Below are 27,217 nucleotides of genomic sequence, written 5' to 3'. Positions count from 1 at the left end.
TTGTAACTTTGTTTAGTTTTGTGGTTTTAAACTTTCATTAATTGCATATTGTTTTGAAATGGTGATATTTTATGTAGCCCACCCTGGGGCCATGTGTGGAAGGGTGGGCTATAAATAAATGAAACCGTATAAATAAATAAAGCATTCAGGATTAAACTGCTTCAGAGTTGGTTTCATGTTGTGAATATGGCTCTGAAAAAATAGCATGGAGCGATTGCTTCCCATGCAAACTCCGTCCCAAGTTCTTATGACAGTACCAGTATTTCCTTCTAATGTCATGTAAATGTTTTGGGAGTCGGTGTAATGTACCAAGCAGACAGATCTGGACTAGAGAAAGCTGGGTTTAAATCCTCACTCAGCCATGAACCCAGTCTCACTGCATGACCTTGGGCCAGTCTGGTGTTCACTTAACAATCCTAGTAAGACAAACCAGTTTATTGGTCCGGGAATTAACTATGTGCTATTTGCAAACTTGGGATAATGCCAGGATTCTAAATGATTACTTCAGAGATTATTGGCTAAAAAGTGCTTATCAAATGCAGTTTACTTCATATGCACGTAACCTCTTCAAGAAGAATGCTGGGCTCAGCACGACTAATAACAACAGAGAAACCAGTATACAAGCAAGCAGTAATTATTTCAGGAACAGGAACAGCATGTAGATGAAGAGAGAGAAAGAAGTTTCCTCTGAAGTTACAAGAGGAATAAAAGTCACTAGAGGGTTGTGCATTGGAGGGGGGATTAGCAGAAAACCAGCACCCAAAATAACCAATGTAAGAGAACAAAAGAGAGTTACACTGCAGCTTCACTAATGAAGAAATGTTTGTTTAAACCAAGAGACCAGAATCCAGAACCTAAGGGTTAGACTGAAGGAAGGAGAGTCGCTCTTCAAGAATTTTGTCCATTTCACCACTGCCTTTTTTGAACCACTTTTTTTTAAAATAATAATAATAATAATAATACAAACAAGAAACAGAGTTAGGCCCCATAGAGAAATGTAAGATTTGTTTGCCATCTTGGATCAGACAGAGGAACTCTTTAATTCATCATAACAAGAACTGAGCCACGTAATCTTGTGCTGATCTGCTTCCTTATTGGATTCCAATATATAGAGCAGAGGTATCCCTTGAAACTTTATAGTTTTAATAGGGTTTGTCTTTGAAACCCTTTGGGTTTTTTTTCCTTTTCTGTTTTGTTTTTTGTAATTAATTTTGGGGGGTAATCAGGTATCAGCTGAAAATTTGAACTGAAATTGAAATATTAACACACATACCAATTATGATATAATTTTGCTAGGTTCTAAGTGATAATGGTAAAAATGTCAGAATGACACCTGAGGAGCTATGAGCAAACTAAAAGCTCATATTGAAGAAGGTACTAATTTTGTTTTAATGTTTATGTTCTTTCTGTATTTGTAATTTAAATTGTCAGAAATAAAAAGATATTTAAAAAAAAGTAATAATAGATTCTCAAATAGCATATGTTACCATGCCCTTGTAGCCCCCGATGAACAAAACAGGTAAATACAGAGTCAGAAGTCATCTTCTCTTGATCATGTGACTGAATAGTAAGTACGTAAGTCAAAGCAGATGTAGTAGAAGCAACTGAAGATGTACATGCTGCACTCAAGAAGGTCAAATGGAGAGTGGGACAAGACACCCAAAATGATGCATAGAGATCATTTTAATTTGTGTGATGTAAAATGCAAGCTAAATTGAACAATATGGTTGTGACTGTGAGCCATTTCTATCACACACTTCCTTTTCTTCTTTTTACTACAATATTGTACTGTACATCCTGAACCAAAATTCACAGAAGGTAAAAGCGCTCACCTTCTTAGTCCTTAATCCCCTGAAAATTCCAACACACACATACCCAACTTCAATTTGGGGTGGGGAATTAATACTATCCACATACAAAATATGATTTGCCACACAATCCTCTGCATGTTTACTCAGAAATAAGTCCCGATGCGTTCAATGGAGCTTGCTCCCAGGTAAGTGTGCATAGGAATGTAGCCTTATTTGAGTGTCCAATTTGGATCCCTCCTAAAACAGCTGCAATAAAATTTGGGCAGTTCAGTCTGCTTCTAACAGCAGAGGTACCCACAATGACTAAATAAGAAACTTTTTATCATAACAGGCCCTCTAACTGTAACCACAACTTCTTGTCTCAGGAACTAGATAAGCATCTCATCAATTCAGTCTCTGAAATGATAGTAGTAAATTTTTGTGCTTCCTGCTGTGCATATCTACAAATTTGCTTCCACAAGAAGGCCTTTCAAGTTTATTTGTCCTTCACACCATATTTTAAAGTGTCAACCCAGAGCAATAAATGTCAGACAGGCTTTCAGGTCTATTCCAAACGGTTCATCATAAATAGATTACTGTCACTTTGTTAGAGTGGAGGTTAAACTTCTTATCACTTTAAAACTACTCGGAACCTAAAGTTCAGCAAGTCTCACAGGGTCAAGGCTTTAACTGCAAATAAGAGGGAAAAGCCCAATCATTCACTTTGCAAATACTGTATATCTGCTTTAGAATTGGCTAATGCAGTCAAAATGTATACTGGCTTACAATTCAATGTCAAAACAGTAAACAAAGACCGATTTAGGAATTATTTGGCATCTTCTGTTCACATCTTGACTAGTCACCGGAATTTATTTACTAAACTAATACCCCACAACCCTAAAATGCCCTCTATTGCAATTGGGGAGGGGTCCCCATACCACTGCAGGGCCCCCCAATGCCAAAGCACTATTTCATAGACTCTAGTATGAGTGTTTTGACAGGCTGCAGGGTTCCCATGATATGCCATGCATATTCAGCCAACCACGTGCAGGCTTCAGGGAAAGGCATGATGATCTTCACAGAAATTAAAGCAGCACCCAGTTCCTGTCAAATATGTGGCTGACAGTCAGGGAGGGAGACAGAAGAGAGGAGGAGGACTCCTCCAGTAAGGTATAGGAGTCTGAGTGCCAGATGTTCATAAGGAGGCTGAAAATGTGCACTGGAGATGCTGAGGGAGGGGTTCCCCATGCCGGCTGGCAGTAGAGTTGCCAACTTCAAAACATCCTCCACCCTAGCCTGCTCTTGTACCTTTAGCAGCTGCTTAGTTCCTGAAAGTCATGGGGAGAAGCTTTTCACAGCACTGTCACCTGGTGAACTGTGCAGAGGTCAAGCTGCTGTTTAAAAGGACCCAGGAGGAGGAGGAGACATTTTTAATTAAGTTAAAGCTGTCAGATGTGTAAAGGACAGTGGAAATCTTCAGTTACCTATGATGTTTGTGAAGTGTTTATACATACATAAAAGGAAGAATAATATTGGGGGGGGGGGGTTATTGGTTTGTTTCGTTCTTGTTTTTTATTAAGTACTTTGTATTTTTACCTTGCTTTTTCATGCTGCAAATCTACAGCTGAGATCTACAGCCCCAAGATCTACAGCTAAAGGGTGGGACACTCCCAAGCCTGCTGAAATGGCCAGAGTGCTGGGGGGAGGTGGGGATCAGGGTTCGAATCTCCCCAACTCAGCAGCTCATTTCAGTGACCTTGGGCCAGTCACCATCTTGTAAAGGTAAAGGGAGCCCTGACCATTAGGTCCAGTCGTGACAGACTCTGGGGTGGCAGCGCTCATCTCGCGTACAGCTTCCAGGTCATGTGGCCAGCATGACAAAGCCGCTTCTGGCGAACCAGAGCAGCGCACAGAAACGCCGTTTACCTTCCCGCCGGAGCGGTACCTATTTATCTACTTGCACTTTTGAAGTGCTTTCGAACTGCTAGGTTGGCACAACGGGAGCTCACCCCGTCGCTGGGATTCGAACCGCCGACTTTCTGATCGGCAAGCCCTAGGCTCTGTGGTTTAACCCACAGCGCCACCCGCATCCCTCACCATCTCTTACTTAGCCTCTAACCTCCCTCGCAGGGTCGTTGTGAGGATGATTGTGGGGGGGGGGGTCAGAACCAGATGCACCACCTTGAGCTCCTTGATGGCAGGTATATCGTTGCAAATAAATAAGACGGGATAGGGGGGGAGATGGAGGGCGTGCAGGTGGTCTTTGCGCCATCCAGGTAAGGGGTGGCTGCTGACCCTGACCCTGACCTGCGGAGACGGAGGCGGGGGGGGGGGCGAAGGTCTTTCCTCCGCGGCTTCTCTCTCTCCTGCTGGCAATGGGGCTGAGGTGTGGGGCGAGCGAGGGAAGCAGGCTTCGCGGCCTAGCCCCACGCCGACGCCTCCCCCGGCGTCCCCTCGGCAGTGGCTCCAGTAGCAGCGACCCCTTCCTCCTCCCTCCCTCCCTCCTCCTCCTCCCTCCTGGCCTCGGCGCCTCGCCCTCCCCGCGTCCACTCACTTGATCCGGCAGTCCATGGTCGCATCTCGGGGGCGCCTCGGAGGAGGAGGGCGGCAGCACCACCACCACCCCCGGCGCGGAGGAGACGCGAGGCGGGCGCCGGCCCGGCCTGGGCGGAGGAGGAGGAGGAGGCGGGAAAAGGGGCGCGAGGGTCTCCTCGGCCCTCCTCCTCCCTGCTCGGCGCTCTCTCGCTCGCTCTAGGCCCCGGGGCGGAGGCCGGCCCAGGTTCCCGGGGGCGTCCGGGCCGAAGGTGGCCGCCGGCGGCCTCTCGCTCGCTTCGTCGGCAGCCAGAGCAGCAGCAGCGGCGGCGGAGCCTCCCTCTCTCTCTCCCCTCAGAGGCGTTTCTCTCCCAGTTCCTGTCGCGGCTTCGCCGGCACCTGGCGGGAAGCAGGAAGCTCGGACGAGAGACGCTTCCCGGGGCTGAGGCTGCCCTGGCCTGGCGTGAGGCGAGGAGAAGCCACAGGAGCCGCCGCCGCCGCTTCTTGCCGTAGTAGTAATAGTACTGTAGTGGTGCAGCGACTGAGGGAGGTTGCCAACTGACGCGGGGCAGGCGCGCTCCTGCGGGCCTTTTTCGACCACCGGCTGCCCGGCCCGCGGGAAACAGAAAGTTGCACTTTTATAGCGCAGGAGCGGGAGGACTCGCCGCCGACTCTGCTGAACAGCCCGTTTTTTTGGAGGGAACTTGGCAACCGTCCACGCCAAGGGACACAGTCCACGGCGCGCGAGATCTGGGTTCGAATCGCTGCTTGCGCCCGGCCTTGTTTCCCTGGGCCTGATAATTTCCCTCTCCCCGTGGGAGCCCCCCAGTCTGAAGCTGGAGGGGAGGGCTGGGTGTGAGTTTTTAAAATATATACACACATACACACAATAAATAGGAAGTGTGTGCTAAGAACATATTGTTCATGGCTGCAGATTCTCCCCAGTATTTCTTGTTGGTTAACTCAGTCCCAGGGTAGTGAGCGCCACGTTAGTGAAAGATTCCTGCGAGGCAGGGAGTTGGACTATGATCTTGGTGGCCCCTTCCAACACTTCATTGATTTGAAAAATGATTCTCCCAAAAAATGAAATTTGTTTGCCATTCAGATATCCAGCAAGTTAGAAAGCCTCTTCCCTCTGTCCACCTCTCCCTTCCTTCTTAGACAAGTTGCCATATTTCTAACCCCTGGCAGGGCTCCTGTGCTTTTCACAGCTACTTTGACGAATACATTTAACAGGCGCAGCTGACGTGGAGGGGTCTAATCTTGCCTGTTGAATTTTTACCTCTTGTTGCAGCTGTTAAACATACAAGCAGTCTGCAAGGGGAAGAAGGGGTTGTCGTATTCTGAAGAGCAAAAAAGAGGACGCATTTGCTGACTTCAACTTTTTAACTATGGATCACTATGACGACTCGTAGAAAAGAGGATGTGTCCTGGAAAAAGCGGACATATGGCAACCCGGCTCCCACTTCCAGGATGGAAAACTTCCTCTCTGTTTTCAGCCCACACAGCCTATGACCGTACGCGCAAGCATATTCTCAATAATGCACATTAGTTGCCCCTCTTGTGTTCAGAAGTAAATCAAAGGAGTTTATTTCCAAGCTGTTGAGCAGCTATCTTAGAATCATAGAATAGTAGAGTTGGAAGGGACACCAGGGGCCAATCCAGTCCAGCCCCTGCAAATATAGAAATATTCTGCCCAGCGTGGCGCTTGAACCAATGACAGTGAAATTAAGAGTCTCGCGCACTACCAACATACACTTTCAAGGGTGAAAGTTGGACTTCTACAGTCTTTACAATGGAAACTGGTAGGTTGCAAGTTTGATCCCTGTAAATGTCAGCTGCATATTCCTCCATTGCAGGGTGTGGGACTCGATGATCCTCAAATTCCCTTCCAACTCTTGTGATTCTAACCCATTTGTGAGTGCAGGACATGGAGGTAATAATTTCACAGGAAATAATAGCATGTGCTTCCACACTAATCTTTTAGGTATTGACTAACTACCCATTGGTTCTAGACTAGAGAATCCAGATGCTGCTCATTCCAAACCATTGCATTCCACTGTCTTTCCCAATGTCATCCCACTTTTTTCCTCATGGCCCAATTACTCACAATTTTAAAACTTCCACCATAATTAAAATGCAGTCCTTTCAGATATAAACTTGGCTACAGTTACATTCCTGTTGCACGCTTACCCAGAAGACAGCTGTGTTGAACACCATGGGTCTTACTTCCAAGTAAACATGCATAGGTTCACACACTGCAGCGCTATTGTTCCACATGATATGAAAGTATTTGTATATGTGTGTTTTAACATGGCTGAAGACACTTTGTAACCCTTCCTTTTTGGTTTGTCTGCCTATCCCACTACCCCAACAATGCTTAATTTCTGTCACTTTGACTCTGCAGTGTGTTATCAGGATGTCTTTGTTTTTCAATCTTGTTGATAAGGTATGTTGCTGAAGTGGTGTCCAGAGATTGTCTTTTTAACAATAAAAACTGACTCTTTGCTACCTTTCAAACAATACAAACTTGCCTCAACCGTAAACGTAAAAGTACCCCTGACTGTTAGGTCCAGTCGCAGACGACTCTGGGGTTGCACGCTCATCTCACTCTATAGGCCAAGGGAGCCAGCATTTATCCACAGACAGCTTCTGGGTCATGTGGCCAGCATGATTAAGCCACTTCTGACAAGCCAGAGCAGCGCATGGAAACGCCGTTTACCTTCCCGCCACAGTGGTACCTATTTATCTCCTTGCAAACTTTGACGTGCTTTTGAACTGCTAGATGGACAGGAGCTGGGACCAAGCAACAGGAGCTCACTCGCAGGGATTCGAACCACCAACCTTCTGATCGGCAAGGCCTAAAAAAAACCAACATTTATAGGATACAGGATATCGGGCAAGGGTATATATTAGATCTTCCATAGTTGCTGTCTCAGAATCTCTTGATACATATTAGCTTTCCTTAAATGAGCTATAACTACTCTGCTGTACAATCAATCTGGGGACATTCTCAGGGCCACTTAACACAGATTAATTACTGTTTAGCCGCCTTGTCATACCTCTAATTAGGGTGATTAAACAGCAGCTCTTCCTTACTCTTTCAGTACAGTATATGCTTATGGGTGAACTTGAGGATTCTACCCTGTGTTTGTGGTTTTGAGTAGAGCCAGTGGGCGGTGGTTAATTAGGATCAAACAATGCAAGAGCGCAAAAGTAATCTTGCATGTCTATTCTACAATTTCTGGGACTCCTGCAGCTTAAGGCACCACTTATGTGATTGAGTTATCTTAGGGGCATTGAGTTATCTGGAGCAAGGGTGGAGAAACCTAAATTTCCAGATGTTAGACTCCAAGTCCCATCAGCCCCTGCCAACATAGTGGTCATGGATGATGGGAGCTGTAGTCCAGCAGCATCTGGTGGGCCTCAGGTTATTCACCCCTGAACCAGGGGTTGTATTGTCCTATAATTGACATTAAGGTTTTAATCCTGACTTGCTTTGCACTGGCTTGTGGTGGGTTATTGTTTAAAAGAACCAGTCATTTATATTTCCTCTACAGTATATACTTCTCCTTTCATTATAAATAGTGCTTCCCTGTTTTGGACAAAAAAAAAAATTTTAAAAAAAAGTTTACAACGAGGAAAGAAGGGGGCAGTTTTATTCCCATTTCTTGCCACTGAAACATTTACACAGGGTTACAAAGCAATGCTGCAGTCACTGAATGAATGTGAATCATACACAAAGCCCCCTCCCCATCTCCTCACCAAATTAAAAAGGGATGGGGGAGGGAGGAATAAACCTTTAGTCAGCCAGCCAGCTGAAATGCCTAAATATCACAATGTATTTCAGAGAAACACTCTGATTTTCCATTTTGACTAACTTTGTGGTCGTTAGGATTGTTTTTTAATCAAATACATTCAGCTTTGGTTTGGTTTTGGTTTTTAAGTAGGGAATTTCAAAAGCAGCTTCTGGGATAGCTTTTTTTAAAAAAAGAAAGAAAAAAGAAATAAATGTTACAAAAAGCCTGTTAGACATGCAGTCTCCAGTGTATGTACAAAGGAGTTTACTAGATGGAGGCGTAGAAATGTGTAGTCAGTGTTACTAACAAAACTGTCTCGAATATTTACATGTTTTATTTCTGCTGCACGTTGTTTGTTCTGTTTATTTCAGGTTGCTTGGTTGCATCTTGCCACTGTAAATTATATGTAGCATTCTGATAGTAGCCTGCAATGGACAGGAGAAACTGGACTTAGTTGTGTCTTGACGGAGCCAGAGGTTTCCTGTTACTGTTCCCTGTTCTTGTTTCCGACAGACCATAAAGTTATTGTGCGGTTTCCTGACTTGGTATGTAGAGCGGCCAGGTGAAAAAGAGAACAAGGCTCATGCACCTTTAATAGTTGCAGAGGAAATTTAATACAAGCAATACCTGCTGAGTAAATCTTCTCTTTCAAATAGCTGTTAGGCTGTCTGCTTTATCACCTGGTCACTCGTACTGCCTTGTCCTCTAACCCTTTCCATGACACAGCCTATCCAGCCTGTAGTTAATTTTGTCCCATGCTTAGCAGGAGAGATCTAAAACAGTCTAATCATAGCCATTTGTAATCTGATCCAAATGTTTCGGCACTTATTTATCGTTAGATACATGGGAAGTGATGTTCAACAAGAAGTGAGGATTCTCACCTCACTGCGAGGAACTTTCTGTACAATTCCACTTAATTGCTAATAAAGTTTAATCTTTTGGTATGTGGCTCTTGACTGCAACAGCTCCTCCCGCCTGGCCTTATGTATGGCTGTGAATCATAGCAAAAAGTAAATAGAAATCTTGTCTAAAGAGTTTATTCAGTGCAATCTTATACATGCTTGCTCTGAAGTAAATCTTACTATGGTCAATGAGGAGAGCTGCCAGAGAAGTGTGTTATACAACAAGAGTCCTGATACCTTAACTTTGACACAGTCATTGTTCTTGCTTTGTTTTTTGCTTGTGTTGTTTTAGCTACTTGCATAAGTTTCTGGAGCCCTAGCATTCAAACTGTGTTAAATAGCCAACCTGTTCTCCACGTTTTTTGCTAACTGTTTATCCACCCTTATTACCATTAGTTCCTGCTTTACATATCCTTTCAGCAGAGCCAATGAATATTTGCAGTATGCTTGTATGAACACACCCACACCCCTTTGACTTATTAGTGCCCTCTTATCTAACTTAATACCTGATCATGATCCTAGATTTCAGGCTATGATTTGCTGCCTGATACTCCCAGAAACCTACCAGCCACCTCTATGAACTTGTTCCTGCCTGTTTTTTGTCACGGCCACAGAACTCCCCAACAATTGCCAGTCCTAGCCCTCTAGTGTCAACTATACAATGCACAGTATTCTCAGTGCCAAGTGGATTTCCAGGAAATTTTAAAAATATATAGTGCTAACTTTAAGCAACAAAGCCAAGGCTTGAATATATCTTTGAGATGCCTTTTGATTAAATTATTCAAAGCAAAGCCTATTCTTTTAATGGTTGTTCGTTAGTCCACTTTTTATTGAATTATAATGCTAACAAAACTTTGCTCCCCTTCTTATAATGAGACTTACAACAGAATCATAATGATATCACATTCATTCATATTTGTATGCCACTCTTCCACACAAAAATAATGAGACTGATTATGGAGTTTAAGGTTTGGTTCTGAATTCACATCTGAAGGATTTCTTTGGATTTTCAAAAAAGAATACTACTGATGGCTAAGATTTCACTTCACCAGCACCCCAAGCCTAACTCGAATTTGTATGTACAGTGGTACCTCGGGTTACATACGCTTCAGGTTACAGACTCCGCTAACCCAGAAACAGTGCTTCAGGTTAAGAACTTTGCTTCAGGATGAGAATAGAAATCATGCTCCAGCGGTGCGGCAGCAGCAGGAGGCCTCATTAGCTAAAGTGGTACTTCAGGTTAAGAACAGTTTCAGGTTAAGAACGGACCTCCGGAACGAATTAAGTACTTAACCCGAGGTACCACTGTAATGCTTTCGTCCACTATGATCTCAAACTGCCAGCAAACTTCAATGCTGAAGTTGATTACCACTTATTTCTGAAAAAGTGCAAAACAAGGCTAAATGAACCACCTCAATATGAAAGTAAAAAGTATATGTCCCTACTACCTCAGCAAATATCTCCAGCCCTGTTTCAAACTTTTGTGGGAATAAGGAACTGCAAACTAGAAATAGCTTCAGCCTTGTCATATACCCTACACTGGACTCGCAAAGCACAAGGATTTATAATGGTGAGTCACCCAGAGGACCAGTTCACCATCCACTACAAATAAGCCAAATTGACAGGGAAGGGTCAACCTTGAAAACAAATGAGAATTGGTATCAATTATGTCAGTCCTTTCTTCGTGTGCCTCCTCCACAAGATCTGGATCTGGCCACACGGGAACGGACCTTTTCTTCACTGGATCCCATTTGTGGAATGCTCTCCCCAGGGAGATTCAGCTGATACCTTCATTATACACCTTTAGGTGCCAGATGAAAATGTTCCTCTTCAACCAGGCCTTTGGTTGATTAATCACCAATAATCTTTTAAATGTTGGCTAATTCTTGGTTTGGTTTTGTTATTGTTTTTATTAAATTTCTAAATATATATATTGTATTTTTATGTTGTGAACTGATGAAGGGCTGTATTCACATTTAACAAATAATAATAAATAAATAAAATTGTATGCACAACTGCTGCTCGTATTTTGTTAGCTAAAAAGTGGAAAACTCAAGAATTAACAGCGATAGAAGAATGGCAGATGAAGATGATGGACTTTTTGGAGCTAGCCGACCTAACCGGAAGAGTCTGCGACCAGAAGGAGGAGGAGTATCAGGAAGAGTGGATTAAATTTAATGATTATTTAGTTAAATATGTTACGTTAACTGAAAACAGCTTGCAGATACTTAATTGGCTTAGGATTTTATTTATGTTAATTAATATGTTTAATTCCATAATGTGAAGATTTAAGGATGTTAATGTTTAAGTTAAATTTCATAAAAATTGTGATTTGGAAAACCGTTAAAAGGACATGCAATGAAATTCAACCAAGGGGAAGTGAGGAAATCACTTAACAAAGTTAATAAGTGTAATTTTCAATAAGGTTATGATTTATGTTTGTTTGTCTTGTGTGTTTGTTTGTAAAATTCTGAAAACCAATAAAAAATTTTTTGGAATTAATAAATAATAATAATCATATGCTTGCAAGATTAGCTATTGTATCCATATCCAGTTAGGGTGTGTTATTCTGCCTTTCTGTAGCCTACTTTTCTGTTCATAGTCTAAACTTAGTCCAGAATGTGAACACAACTGGTGCATGTACCATGTGTCACAGAAGCTAGCTTGTTCTCATAGTGGCCAACCAGATGTCTATGAGAAGCCTAACTAAGATCTTCTTAAATGTGTGTATTTCACAAGCACCGACTGAGCTTAAATAAATGCATCCATTCTTGTATTACATGGCTTGACATGACTGAGTCTTTCTCCTTTCAAAAAATTCAAGATGTGAGTCTGTTTTCCTTCCGCACATAGGAATCAAACAATGGAGGGCAGATGGGAAACTCTTCAGAAATATCAATGGAACTGTAGTTCCCTTTCTGTGTGTGTGTTTACAGTACTTTTTCCTGCTTCTGGTGTGACAAAAGTAGGCTGCAACCGCGATCTTCAAAATGCATATTCATGAAGAGAGAGGCACTGTCCGCTGAACACGGCCCCTACTGTCATTTGAAGAGTACACTCTTATTCATTTGTAGGAGCATTAAGAGCTAGCCATTCTTTACCACGGCACTGTGAGAAGTGTTTGTCTTCTTCTTCCCACATTGTTTTAAGTCATGTTTGGATACAGGAAATATGTGGACAGAGACAATGAAGTGGTTCCTTCTGATGCATCAACTTCCGAGTTACAGTTATTCTGGAGACATTAACTCAGAGCACAAGGGTATGTGGTATAAATGTGAATGCCTACAGTTTCACCCTTGCAATGCAGGAAAGAGGCCAAGCATAACATCACTGATTATTGGCTACAGTACTGTCTAGGACCAGTAGTGATGTATGGAAGTGAGAGCTAGATCATAAAGAAGGCTGATCGCTGAAGAATTGATGCTTTTGAATTATGGTGCTGGAGGAGACGCTTGAGAGTCCCATGGACTGCAAGAGTGCTCACTGGAAGGACAGATCCTGAAGCTGAGGCTCCAATACTTTGGCCACATCATGAGAAGAGAAGACTCCCCGGAAAAGACCCTGATGTTGGGAAAGATGTAGGGCACAAGGAGAAGGGGACAACAGAGGATGAGATGGTTGGATAGTGTTGTCGAAGCTACCAGCATTAGTTTGACCAAACTGCGGGAGGCAGTGGAAGACAGGAGTGCCTGGCGTGCTCTGGTCCATGGGGTCACGAAGAGTCAGACACGAAAAAACGACTAAACAACAACTGTCTAGGACTCACAGGTGATTGCACTTGTGCTCCTCCACCCTGACACCACTTCACTGGGTGCCCCTTATTTATTTTTTAAATTAATATTTTATTGAAACAGTTTCAGTTACAAAAATGACAAAAGAACAAAGAAAAAAGAGGGAGAAAGAAAAAGTGATGGAAAGTACAATGATTTAAAAAACATATAGTATAATACGGTAAATATAATCAGTTACATTTTATAGATAGATATAAAATATTATTGTCGAAACAAATATATGATTATTAATAACCTACTATATTTTGTATGAACTTATTCCAAATGTCGATACATTTATCCAAAGTCTACATCTGTAAGCAATCCGTTCATATGTTGCAGGTGTTGTCATATCATCAATTCATTGATTAAAGGGGATCGTATCTTTACTCTTCCAAGTCATCAATTCCAGTCTCTTAGGCACAGTTAGGGCATGCAGAATCCATTTCCGTTGTCCATTTGTCAGCTTCCATATGATAGAAATATAGTTCTAAAGTCTATTTTCCTCTAATAAATGAATGGAAAAAGAACCTACCCGCGTGACGCTGCCACGAAAACCTTGCACATATACTATGTAAAAGAATGAAAGTGTGCTCTCCCTAGCCCCTTCTCTCTTCCCCGCTCCATTCCCCCTTTTCTTCTCTCCCCCCCCCCAAGCTCACACTGTCTATAACATTAGTGTCTCACATTAGTGTCTCACTCTTTGAACTGAAAGCAGAGGCGTGGTATGTACTTTTGTTGCCCAAGAAAATACGTATTTTTTGCTCTATAAGACTCACTTTTTCCCTCCTAAAAAGTAAGGGGAAATGTGTGTGCGTCTTACGGAGCGAATGCAGGCTGCGCAGCTAACACAGAAGCCAGAACAGCAAGAGGGATTGCTGCTTTCACTGCGCAGCGATCCCTCTTGCTGTTCTGGCTTCTGAGATTCAGAATTTTTTTTCCCTTGTTTTCCTCCTCCAAAAACTAGGTGCGTCTTGCAGTCTGGTGTGTCTTATAGAGCGAAAAATATGGTATTTAATAAAAACGATTTTTTAAAAGTATATTTTCCTCTGTAATTTTTTAGGTTTTTCCATGTGATCATGTTTATATAGTTCAGCACTTTGTCCCCAAACCTAGTGAGTACAGAGCACTCTAGAAACATACGTTTCTTTTTTTTTTTTAATAATTTTTATTAACAGGCCAATCAAATCACATTAATTCCAAATCACATTAGTTCCAAATTACACAGCCAAATTTTTAAATTTTTGTTGGGGGTACCCATACTTCGAGCTCCGAAAGGGATCCAAACATCTCTGTTGCTGCTGCTTTAATTACACAGTTCTGGCCAGATAGTCTCTTTGTTATTTTCCTCATCTTCTTGTTGTTATCATATATTCCTTTCTTTGTGATCTCTGATAGTCTCCACAAGCGGGTTGAAAACAAACGTTGTTAGGAACATACGTTTCAAAGAGATATCATCCCCTTACAGAACTGCCGATGTGATGCTGTCCCGTCACACTTTATTTTCAACTTCCTATCACCATGCTTGACACCAGGGAAGAGATGGGGTGCACGCCACCCTTTCTCTCTTTCCCAGCCGGGCCCACTTGTGAAGTCAACAAGAGATAATCCCAAGTACAGCACGAAGGTAAATGGCATTTCCATGCGCTGCTCTGGTATCACCAGAAGCGGCTTAGTCATGCTGGCCACATGACCCGGAAAAACTGTCTGCGGAAGCAGACAAACGCCAGCTCCCTCGACCTGTAAAGCGAAATGAGCGCCGCAACCCCAGAGTTGTTCGCAACTGGACTTAACTGTCAGGGGTCCTTGTAGTGGATAAGAGCGGTAGACTCATAATCTGGTGAACCAGGTTCGCTTCCCCGCTCCTCCACATGCAGCTGCTGGTGACCTTGGGCTAGTCACACTTCTTTGAAGTCTCTCAGCCTCACTCACCTCACAGAGTGTTTGTTGTGGAAGAGGAAGGGAAAGAAGAATGTTAGACTCCTTCAGGTAGTGATAAAGCGGGATATCAAATCCAAACTCTTACAGTATCATGAGTTCTTTTAACAAAAGGTGGGATGGAACTGTCAAGACAAGGAAGAAGTCCTTTTGCAACCCGCCAATTCATTCACTCAAGCCTGTCAGCTAATATCGCTCCCTTTCCCTTCCAATATTAACTGATGTCTAAGGTTAGTTAAAACTACAGTCCTGCTATTCTTTTTTTTTTAAAAAAAAACCCTCACAAATTTACTCAAGCCAAAAAGCCAACAAAGTTTACTATTAATACTGCGGCCAGTACCTACATGGGAATCATCACCTGGGGAATTCTGTGCAAGAAGGAGAGAAACCTGTCAGTGATTTTACCCATGTTTAGACTTCAGCCACTATTCCAGTGCATAGGAGTCATTGCCAAAAGGCTTAGTCATTTTCCAAGCAATTTATATATTTCTTGGACTTGGCATCCCAGTTAGTCTATTGATTTCATGTTCTTCTATTCCAAGTTGGAGTTCCAGCTCATTGACTTCTCCATCCAGTGCTGGTTTCGGGAGGTGTCATTGAAAGACATCTCTGCTTTAAACAGCTATAACATGTAGAGCTATAATTTTTTTTTCCAGGCTGATGAATTAGCTTCTAAATATCCTTTCTACAGGGCAGGATATTCCCCCCCCCCCCCAAGGACAGGAAGGGAAGGAAGAGTAAGTTGATTTCAGTAATAAAAAGTTTCTGCTTCAGCCCACATCCATGGCCACAATCCAGGCTTTAAATCACTGTCACCATAAGCTTTAAGAAAATCCTTTTTCATACTGCCTTCTGATTCAACAGCATGTTGTAAATTAAACATTGGCCATTATGACTATTTTGAGGTTGCATCAGAAGTCCTCTGATATATAATTTTTTTAAATCCGCATTTATAGAACGCAAAAGCCAAGTGTACAGTGTGATCAGTAGCTGTTGTTATTGGGGAGGGCAGGAAATAGGATGTTGTTTTGTAATTTAGAAAGATGGTGTCTCTGCCTTGTACTCAGTCCTGTTTTGTAGAGACCCAAGGGTCCGAAAACTGGCCCCAAGGGTCCAAAAACTGGCCAACTGCACCTGCAACACTATGGATGTTAACCATCCTGTGCACAGCCCTACACAGAAGCAGGTCCCATTGAGTTAACTCAATGAGCTTACCTCTGAGCAAGTGTATTAGGACTGCAGCTTTCAGCATTTTAACTCCCTTTGCCAGCATGGCAGCCCACCAGAAGAAAAAGCTGCTCAGGTGCAGGCGTGTTCATTATTTGCAGGTGTTTTGTTTTGTTTAACAAAACACATGTGCCTCTTAATGGTAGTGGAATCCCCAAGTGGTTTTTACCAAAAAAGAAAAAAAAAGTTATTGCTATTACGGTTATTTTAACATTCTCTCTCTTTTTTTCATTTCACACACTCCTTCCCTCACCCACCTTCCAGATGTTGCTCCACTGAGCATCAGCCAACATGGCCAACAGTAGGGAGATGATGGGAGGTGTAGTTCAGCGACATCTGGAGAAGGATCATGAGTTAACCACCCTTGGTGCATAGGCTAAAGTACCGGTGCATGATGAGAGACTTCACTTGCCAATGGGCAGAGCCACAGCTTCTAGAAAGGAAACAATCACTAGTGCAATTTCTTACATTTGCTCAGTTTCTGCCTTCCATGTCAGTCCTTGTAGCCTGCTCAGCTTCATCCTTTGCCTTCCAGATCTCTGGAATCTGAACAACTTCTTATTGGCTGCCTTCCAAGAACTCTCCTTAAGACTGGTCCTGTTTGGTCTTCTCGCTGGACCTTGGCTGCTCTCATCTTCCTTCTCCCCATTATTCTCTCAGTGTACACTGGCAACAACTCTTCACCTAAGCAGAACCAGGACAGAAGATGATTCCCCCCCCCCTTTAATTGCTTGCGGTGGTGGTGGGGGAGTTGCATCATCTGTCGCTGTCAGTTTTCCTTTTGGCAAGAAATGGTCCAAAATCAATTACCTAAACAATCAGAAGTAATATATTGCTATACAGTCAATTTGCCAAAAGGTTTTAATGTACTGCAGCTGAGCTCTGCATTATTCCGGTTTCATACCCATTCAGCAGGGAGTTCACTCTTGAACCGATCAATGATCCAAGTCTTACGATGATGGCAGAGGCTCTCACTATTACGGCAGAGAGAGAGGCAGCTCCAAGGATGCTTCCAGGGGGAGCAGAAATGTGATGCCTTTGCATCTTGTTGGCTACTAGATGAAGAATCCTCATTCTGCCCCTTTGTAAAGGGGGCAGGGGGGGCAGGTAGAAAAATGGGAACAGGGCAAGGAACTGTGGCACCTGCATTTTCTTTTATAGATGGGGAGCCATCAGAAAGACAGGTAGGATGATTCACAACTCTGGCAAATGGTCCATGTGGCTGAGTCTGTGGGATTGTTGTGCTCCACAATATCTGTGGTAAGCCTGAGATCTGCTCCAGCAAACAGCTCTTGAAATATTTGCTACCCAATGCTAGACCTGGAACCAGACTGCCTCTTAAATTCTGCTTCACACAGCAAATATTCACCAGTGTCTCAAGAATGGCTTTACAGTGGTACTTCGGGTTAAGTACTTAATTCGTTCTGGAGGTCCGTTCTTAACCTGAAACTGTTCTTAACCTGAAGCACCACTTTAGCTAATGGGGCCTCCAGCTGCTGCCGCACCGCCGGAGCCCGATTTCTGTTCTTATCCTGATGCAAAGTTCTTAACCTGAAGCACTATTTCTGGGTTAGCGGAGTGTGTAACCTGAAGCGTATGTAACCCGAGGTACCTCTGTATAAGTTTCTGATTTCCCACCCTAATCTCCTATTGCCATTTCACTTCTCAAGCAACTATGATAATTAGCTGGCCAACAATACACAGAGAGGTGCACGTTAGCCATGAGAAGAGCACAGAACTGCAAACACTCCCTCTTTCCCTCTCCTTCTAGTAACATCTATTGTTAAGACGTTGCATGATGCCCTGTCATCTGTCTGTGTGTTTTTCTGCCCCTGACAGTAAGTGATCTGAGGTGGGAGGGGGAGGGAAAAGGCACAGAGTGATCACATCATGACACATGTTGTGTAGAACTAGACATTGCTGGGACAGGAAACGGAGCACAGGGGAGCAGCAGCTCTTTGTCTCCTCTAACGTCTCTAGGTAGGCTCACCCTCCTTAGCTCAGCAGCAAAAAACCCAGTAGGAATTGGCTTGTTTACCTTCCAAATTCCCAGCCAAAGCCAAAACAAGTAGCAAAATAATTAGGGATGGGGGTGGAACAGAGGCAAATAGAGGCTGGGGATCCTGTGCCTTTAATGCAGGCCACACCTGGTTAAATTCTCTCTTGTACACAACTATGAGTCCTGGAAGACCTGCTCCCAGACTTATAGGTGTTTTTCCACTTGGCCTTGGAGGGCTGGGCCCTGACTGACTCCAGCTACAAAAGCTGAGGCTGCTGAACATACTCTTGGGCTTGGGTGTTCTTTAGGGGTTTTTGTTTGTGTGGGTTGCTGCTGTTATTGGTCTGCATTTTTGGTATTTTATCTTTTTATATCTTATGATTTATTTGGAAATTGTTCCGTTTGGTTGTGTACTTTTTGATGTTTTATTTATTGTTTTTGTTATGTTTAAGATTTTGTAATTTTTTATACATTGTAAGCTGCCAGAGGTGCCCTTAGAGGGTGAAAACTTCCACCTAGAGAGAAATAAATTACGGTAAGTAACCGAGTTGCCACGTAGCCGAGGCCACAGTGGTAGGATATTTAAAACCCTGTGTATTGGAGATAGCGGTGGGATAGTAGACTATGAGCATGGTTTTAACTTTGGAAAGGTGGCATAAAAATATAATAATTGAAATGAACAATAAAAGTCCAGGAGCCCTTTCCTCTTTTGCATCTGTCAATAATAATAATAACAATAACAATAATGCCAACTACCAGTCATTCTGGACTGAGAAATCACAACACACACCCTGTTGAGGCTCACAGTTTACTATCCCACTGCTATCTCCAATACATAGGATTTTAAATATCCTGCCACTGTGGCCTCCACTATGTGGCAACTCGGTTACTTACCGTATTTTTCGCTCTATAAGATGCACCAGACCACAAGACGCAACTAGTTTTTGGAGGAGGAAAGCAAGAAAAAAAATATTCTGAATCTCAGAAGCCAGAACAGCAAGAGGGATCGCTGCGCAGTGAAAGCAGCAATCCCTCTTGCTGTTCTGGCTTCTGGGATAGGTTCGCAGCCTGCATTCGCTCCATAAGACGCACACACATTTCCCCTTACTTTTTAGGTGGGAAAAAGTGAGTCTTATAGAGCAAAAAATACGGTAATTTATTTCTCTCTAGGTGGAAGTTTTCACCCTCTAAGGGTACTTCCGGACAGTCTGTATTTTCAACTGGGTTCCAACCACATACTGACAAATTCAGGTCATGAAATTATAGTTGATTGGAAGGTCTTGTGCATCAAAGCTGCTTCCCAAAAAGTTCAGACTTCTTGCAACAAGCAACACAAGCAAAAAATGCATGATAACACTTGCTTTGAAGCAGTGTCAGCTAGCCTCCCCACAAACAAATCAGGATGAATGCTCAATTATTCACCAGCCAACATCATCTAATTGACCTGCAAACAAATCAGGATGGATGGTAAAAAAACAACAACAGATAATATAGGAGCATATTATATGTGGAGTTTTCCCAGTGGTGAAGCACTGTGGAAGGAGGGAATGTTAGGAACTTGCTCCAGTTCAGATTTGAAGGAGGAAAGGTTTAAACAAGCACAGGGGTCAGCAAACGTTTTCAGCAAAGGGCCAGTCTACTGTCCCTCAGACCTTGTGGAGGGCGGTGGACTATATGGGGGGGGGGGGGATGAACGAATTGCTATGCCCCACAAACTACCCAGAGATGCATTTTTAAATAAAAGCACACATTCTACTCATGTAAAAACACGCTGATTCCCGGACCATCCGCAGATTTAGAAGGTGATTGGGCCAGATCCGGGCCCAGGGCCTTAGTTTGCCTACCCATGGTTTAAGGCTTCTTATGGTTCGAAGCACTGCCATTCCACTCTTTTGTAAACCATGCATCTTTACTATCTTCTTGGCAATAGTAAATAAAGTCACTGTCCACAGAGCCCTACATTGTCCTGGTTCCCCACCCCCCAGTCCACACCATCTCTGGTTGGAAGTCTGCTCAAATTGAAGAACTGACTCTGTCTGAATCTAGACACATCAAATAAGCGTTTCAGTTAAAAGCACTGCAAATCAGGTTAACAAAAACAGAACTCCACAGCGCCATCTGGTGTCCCAGTGTTAGAATTCATAAACAAAGCATATAAAAGGCTTTTTCTTTGGCAATGTAGCTGAGTCCTCTCTCACACTCTACCACAAATGGTATTGAACTCCCATCCAACTCTCCCCTATTACATCTAGAATGACTCCAGACTGTTGGAGAAGATGTGGTTCACATGGCAGCTGTTTCCACCTGTGGTGGGGCTGCCCATTGGCTAAATCCTTTTGGCCTGATGTGACAAAGGAGTTTACCAAAATTATAAAATAACGCATCGTTCAACATGTTTGATGACGACAACAAGAATGTGAAATCTAAAGACCTTGTGATATTCCTGCTATTGGCAGCAGGTCTAAAAAGGTAAAGGGACCCCTGACCGTTAGGTCCAGTCGTGACCGACTCGGCCGAGGGAGCCGGCATACAGCTTCCGGGTCATGTGGCCAGCATGACTAAGCCGCTTCTGGTGAACCAGAGCAGTGCACGGAAATGCCATTTACCTTTGCGCCAGAGCGGTACCTATTTATCTACTTCCACTGCATGCTTTCGAACTGCTAGGTTGGCAGGAGCTGGGACAGAGCAATGGGAGCTCACCCCGCAGACAGCTTCCGGGTCATGTAGTCAGCATGACTAAGCCGTTTCTGGCGAACCAGAGCAGTGTACGGAAACGCCGTTTACCTTCCCGCCGGAGCGGTACCTATTTATCTACTTGCACTTTGACGTGCTTTCGAACTGCTAGGTTGGCAGGAGGCAGCAGGTCTACCTATTGTTAATCTTGCTTCCTGGTGGAATGATGTGTGGAACATAGCAATCGTGCAAAAACTAACTTGGTAAGTTAGAGCTATTCAAGGATCATTAAAGAGAGTCAAGCAGCTCTAAGTTATATGGTGGAATTTTATTTCATGTGAAATGAACACTAAGCAGTTACATCAAATGCTTCCCTCTGCTTCCCTGCATGTATGGAATGTGTAGGTACTGTCTCCAGATTGATGATATTGCAACATCAATTTTTTATTGCACAGACTCTCTTTTGTGCTTGTACCCAGGTGTCTTCATGTCACACATTTTGTATTTCGGTCTCCATACCGGATGTTTGCTGGTGGGATTTTTGTTTGATTCTTATGTATTTGTTTAGCCGTATTTCACTGGTTATTATTTTACATCTATAACTGATTTTGATTTATTTTTTTAAGAAAGAAAAGAAATATGACGGAAAGAAATAAAGAAATCTGCTAAACTTTCCGTATTTGTTTAGTTAACGTTTTACAGACCACACACACACACACACACAGAGAGAGAGAGAGAGAGCGTGCACAACATTCTTACATTTAAATCCTTTGCAAAACCCAGATTCCCAGATGGCAAAGTTTAAACCTGAGTCCTTTTGCATGCGAACCATGTGCCTCCAGCACTGAGCAATGGCACTTCTCAATCACGTTTGCCATCATGATTAATGTGTCAAGGGGTTGTGTAAGACAGAGAAAGACAAGGGCAGCAATCAGGTTCACCAAGCACCCATTGTTCGAGCTGAGAATACAGAAGAATAAGCGATCAAATCACTAGCAAATGCAATTAAATCTTCTTAGGTCAATTTTCTAAAATGCTGTAGATTTTGTTTTAAGAACAATTGTTAAATAAATTCATGGCAAAACCAAACAACACCAATCCCGCCCTCTTTTCTAACTATGCCCCAAACCTGGACAAATTATTTCATTAAAAAACAGAGAATATATATTTCTTGACATGTCTTTTGGCCATTTAAAATGTTCATGTTCTTATGGGATTCAAGCAACTGTCCCTTAAAGCATGCCAGGGGCATGAGAATGATAATGCAATCATAAACCACAGCCCGGAGAGACTCACAAACATCTTCCCTTGAATTTCCATCAACTTTGGAAAACTAGATTTTACAACTGTAAGCAAACCGCAACTTGCCCAGCGTTTCTAATACAGTTGACATTCAGAATTCCGCTTTTAATAAAGAAAAAGAAAATGGGGAAAGTATTAGAACTCAGCCATGCCTGGATTCCAAAGAAAATTAGTATAAACGGACGGGTAATAGGCAGCAAGTTGACATTCATCTCTTATTTAATCCCTGCATATTAGTACCAAATGTAGCACACCTGTTCTCAACCTCTCATTATACAGTGTTGGAAGCCTGGAAGCTTTGTTCCGAGTATGGATTTCAACACAGGAGTGCAGAAAATACATTCAGATTGAAGGACAAGGTTACTCATTTCCACTACCAATATGAAGGGAAGATTTCAGATGAGTGTAAAATAATGATGACTGATCCTGGCTGAAATGTGACCTTGACCACCAACTTGCTAGGTGGTCTTAGGCAAGCCAGCCACCTCTCAGCCTCCGTTCCGATCTGCAGTATGATGAAAAGAACAATAACAATGAATTTATTATTTGCACCCCATCCATCTGATTGCGTTGCCCTAGTCAATCTGGACTTTCCTTGCAAGGATTGCCAGCATAAGATCTGTGAAGCACTTTGAACTCTTTGCATGTACACTGCATGTGCTAAGTATTATTTACAGGTGCCACTTACAACCTTACCTGTAGGGCCCACAAAATACCAGGGAGTGGAAGTTGTACTTCGGTATGTTATGCAGTAGGATATAACAAACTGCATCCCTTTCTCCTTTCTCTTGGGGTTGCATTTATAACAATGCTTTATATTTGAATGGTCAAGGCTTATGTACTTATTAATAAGAAATAATTGGATGAACTGCGGTGTCTCTGAAAATTTTACACATCACTTGAGAAGACAGGCGAACTAATGCCAGTATATTGGAGGAAGCAAAGATCACCAGTGTCGAAGCAATGATTCTTCAACATCTACTTTGTTGGACTGGTCATGTTGTGTGGATAACTGACTATTGTCTTCAAGAGCAGCTACTCTATTCCGAACTTAAAAATGGGAAGGGTAGTGCTGATGGTCAACAAAAGAGGTTTAAAGACTCTCTCAAGGCAAATCTTTAAAAATGTCTTATAAACACCGACAACTGGGAAACACTGGCCTGCCAGTGCTCCAGTTGGAGAACAGCCTTTACCAAAGGTGTCATGGGCTTTGAAGACGCTTGAACTCAGGATGAAAGGGAGAAATGTGCTAAGAGGAAGGCACGCTTGGCAAACCCTCACCATGATCAACTCCTGCCTGGAAACCTTTGTCCCCACTGTGGAAGGACATGTGGATCCAGAATTGGCCTCCACAGTCACTTACGGACCCACTATTAAAACCGTGTTCATGGAAGACAATCTTACTTGGCTACGAGTGATCGCCAAAGAAGAAGAATTATTAGTAAGAAATAATTGGATGAACTGCTGAAAGGGATGAAAGGGATAAGGTCATAGGCAAGATGGTGACTGTGTTAATAGAGGAACAAACTGCAGGCAAAGAGGTAGTGGAGAAGTCAGAATAAAGCTGTTAAGGTCTAGACCAAAGGAGCAAAACTGTAAAACCAGTCCTGGATAGTTGCTTAGCTAGAAGATTAAGAAAGAAGCTCACTCAACGTCTATTGTCTCACCATGAAATTCCATACCCTCTGAGTGTCCCGACTTTCCAGAGTCACTTCTGGAATTACATAATTCTGATTTGATCCTGGAATGTCACTATTTCCCCCTCCAGTGCTGCTGCCACTGCCGAGCTTGGGAAGAAAGAAGAGCTGGCGCTTGTCCTGAGCATCAGCAGCGGTGAGGAAGCATCCTGTTGCCTCTCCATGGCCTCTGCTGCCAGCCACCTACCATGGGCAGCAATTGATGGAGAGCAGGTGAGGAGGAGGAGAGGCTGCTGAGACACCACCAAGCCCACCAAGGAGTGCCAGCCAGCACTCCTGCCAGGAGGTTGCTGACCTGAGAGGGCAAACACAGTGACTGGCAGGTGACCTCCTCAGGGGCACAGTGAGCTAAGTCCGTGTGTTGATTCCTACGTAACTGAGGTTACGCGGAGCAATCCTTGCCTTGCCCCAGCCTCTGGCAATGCATGCTACATCACTGCTTACTGCTGATCATGTTGGAATGGAGCCTGTGTGTGGCTGGGCCAGAACGCCTTTCCCCTGGCTTACAAACTGGCATTTGTACAGGATGTCTGTGAATTTACGTACAAGGCCCTCACAGCCCTCGTTTTCTAGTGTAACCTGAAAAGTTCTATGGCAATAAAACCACCTATTTGTTAAGGAAGGTGCATAGTGCACTGGAAATGCCAAGGTCATTCTTGCACATTCTATTTTTAACTTTTTGTTTGCGCTGGCTCTGGCCTCCCCCAAAAAGTCAACAGAGACATCGGATATTATATTGTGCCTCTCTTTCACACCTCTTGCCCAGAAATATCGCCAAAGTGACAGCATCAGTTCTGTTATGTTAGTAGTAAACAGCTGAAGGTAGATAAGTGAAAATCACCAGCTTGATTTTTAAAGTTGGGGGTTGGGGGTTTGATGCATCCCATTTGTACGTCAGGACTTAAGAGACAGCAATCAGTGTCCCATATTGCTTTGCCATTCTAATTTTACTAGCTCCTTCTGGGCACAAGTTGCGAAAGACATATGCACTCCCTCACCAAATGCAGTGGGATGGATTTACATTTTGGCAAAAACTTGAAGGCAGTTGTATTGTCACCTACGTCTGCTGTGACTGCTACAGAAAAATAATTGCAAGTATAATTTGCATATGCAAACTATCTCACAGATTCAGCTAATCTGTTGCCAAAAATGGTGCCAAGAATTTGGGAGTTCTGTGAAAGGGAAGACTGGAGGATAAAATAATAGTACCACCTTCCCCATATATCCAAATAGCAGCGCCCAGCAAAAGCATCCATTGTGCACCATTATCAGATTAAAACTTATTTCATCACATTACCAGCTTCTACGGCATTACTATATGAAACAGTGAGCATTTAATGGATCTTATTCCCCCTAAGTTAAATTACAAAGCATTATGAAGGATTAAGCCTATATAAAACAATGTAGATTAATATCACTCAGCAACAAAGAACATGAATTAATGGGCAGATGACCCAGTTACAAAATGTGGTGGTGTTCATACAAAACGTCAATAAGGTGCATTTTCAGCTTCACGCTCCTTGGTGGACGAGCCATCTGTCTTGCAGAGAAGTTGCACATCCTAAACTTGATGTTTAATCGAAGAACGTCTTGATGTAGTGTCATCTAGAAAAATGTGGCTCTTTTTGTTTTGCGGGTATAATACTGGATTCATTAGTGCTGGGGAAAGGAGTGGGGAGTGCAGGGAAAGAAGCTCTGATCTGCATGTGGTGTCTAAAGCCATTCTGCACAGGGCGGCCCATCCAGACCCAGCTCCCATCATGCACAGCCATATCATCCGCCCACCTTCACATGGTCAGTCAGGCACCCAAATGTATTCCACCCACCATGAACAAACACATGTGATGGCGGCGGTGGGAACAGCATTGCATGTTCACGGAGGCCACACCCCTCAGCGCCGGCCGAGCCCCGAATGGCATGCTGCCCGCTTCATGCGCATACCAACAAACCACAGAGACACAAGGAACCAGAGAAGAAGAAGAAGAAGAAGAAGAAGAAGAAGAAGAAGAAGAAGAAGAAGAAGAAGAGTAGTTTGGATTTGATATCCCGCTTTATCACTGCCCTAAGGAGTCTCAAAGTGGCTAACATTCTCCTTTCCCTTCTTCCCCCACAAGAAACACTCTGTGAGGTGAGTGAGGCTGAGAGACTTCAGAGAAGTGTGACCAGCCCAAGGTCACCCAGTAGCTGCATGTGGAGGAGCGGGGAAGCGAACCTGGTTCACCAGATTACGAGTCCACCGCTCTTAACCACTACACGAAAACAGTGCTTGGAATGTTATTTGTTCGAGTGACAGAAATGAGTCCCCAGCCCCAAACAGGCAGAGGACGAGAGCATAGCAGCAGACCTCCCACCCAGGCATGGCAAGTAGCAGACAGGTGGCAAGGGGTGGGGTTGCCCTAAGAAGCAGAGGCACAGCTGGCAGCGAGAAGGGGGTCAGAGCAGACCTAGCTTTGCAAAGATTGGCCACATCAGATGCTGCCCCCACCCTCAGGTGTTGCTTTGGGAAGGAGTCAAGAGAATCCCCAGAACAGTGGGGCGGGGGAGAGGGGTGTCTTGTTCTCTCTGGCAAGATAAAATGCTTGTGCAGGCAGAACACTTGTCATACTTGGGTTTGGTTGGTTGGCATCCATCCAGGGGTGCCAACTTGAACAAAATATTGGGGGGGGGGCAGGTAAGCCCCACCCTACATAATCAATTGCATGACAAGACACACACACACCATTTGGGCAGCTTCCAACAGAATGTAAATACAATGAAACATCAGATATTGATAACTTCCTGATACAGGGGTGCCTTCAGATCTAGATACCACTTTTGCCAATTTGTTGCACTCGTGTTTTCTCTATTGTCCTTCCTTTTTTACAGACTAGATCCACGGCGACTTAAAAAATAATAATCCACAATTGCAGCACCCTTAATTATTTACTATTACTATTTTGCAGCACAACATGAGAGGGAACCAGTAATAAAAGGCCCCTCCCCCTCGCTCCCTGTGAGAAACAGGAACTAATTAAAGGACAATTAAGCAGCTATTAAGGAGGGGTGCTGTTGCCACACTGAACAGGAAGCAATAAGGGGCAGAAGCTGCAAAGATGAAGCTAGTAATTAAAAGTGCTTTGGCCATTTTTGTAATACTAACAATATTCATTTTAAAAAATAGTCTTTTCTAAATCTAGAAAGTATATAGATTGTTTTTAAGGGGCATCCTATTGAACAAGGATGCTGCTCCAAGTATCTTGTTGGCTGTTTAAAGTGGAACTTTCAGATATTGCTTTCAATTAGCTTGTAACTGGTTGGTTGCTCTGCAAGGACAAAGAATTCTGAGCATATAGCATTAAAGGCATAGGAGCCAACTCCTAGGGGCCGAAGGGTCTTTGGGGCCCCCAATAAAATATTGGAGGGGTCTGCCCCCCCCCCAAGTTGATTGGCATTGTCATTCAAATGGTGTGTGTGCACCACATCATGTGATTGATGATGTGGGGTGGGGCTTACCTGGCCCACTCCCACCCCCATATTTTATTCAAGTTGGCACCCCTGATTAATGGTGTTATAAGCAAAGAGAAGTAGCACAGCTTTTATACAAGGTA

At 43.4% G+C, this 27,217-nt stretch overlaps 1 protein-coding gene across 4 annotated transcripts in view; it reads right to left on the bottom strand.

Annotated features, from left to right (window-relative positions):
* DENND1B (DENN domain containing 1B) overlaps nt 1-5,117 on the bottom strand; it is a 170,592-nt gene extending 165,475 nt beyond the window's left edge. For 2 of the 4 annotated variants that reach the window (XM_083745346.1, XM_083745345.1), the window contains exon 1: nt 4,345-5,117. In XM_083745346.1, the coding sequence (XP_083601472.1) occupies nt 4,345-4,361 (17 nt within the window). In that variant the 5' untranslated portion in view covers nt 4,362-5,117. The remainder of the gene's footprint in view (nt 1-4,344) is intronic. The other 2 variants (XM_083745343.1, XM_083745344.1) reach the window with 1 other exon arrangement.
* Nucleotides 5,118-27,217: the final 22,100 nt, after the last annotated feature.

The sequence above is a fragment of the Podarcis gaigeae genome, assembly GCF_964106915.1.
Source record: "Podarcis gaigeae genome assembly, chromosome: 6".
In the NCBI taxonomy this organism is placed as follows: domain Eukaryota; kingdom Metazoa; phylum Chordata; class Lepidosauria; order Squamata; family Lacertidae; genus Podarcis; species Podarcis gaigeae.
The sequence above is the reverse complement of the archived record's forward strand: the minus strand, read 5'-3'. Positions and strand labels throughout refer to the sequence as shown.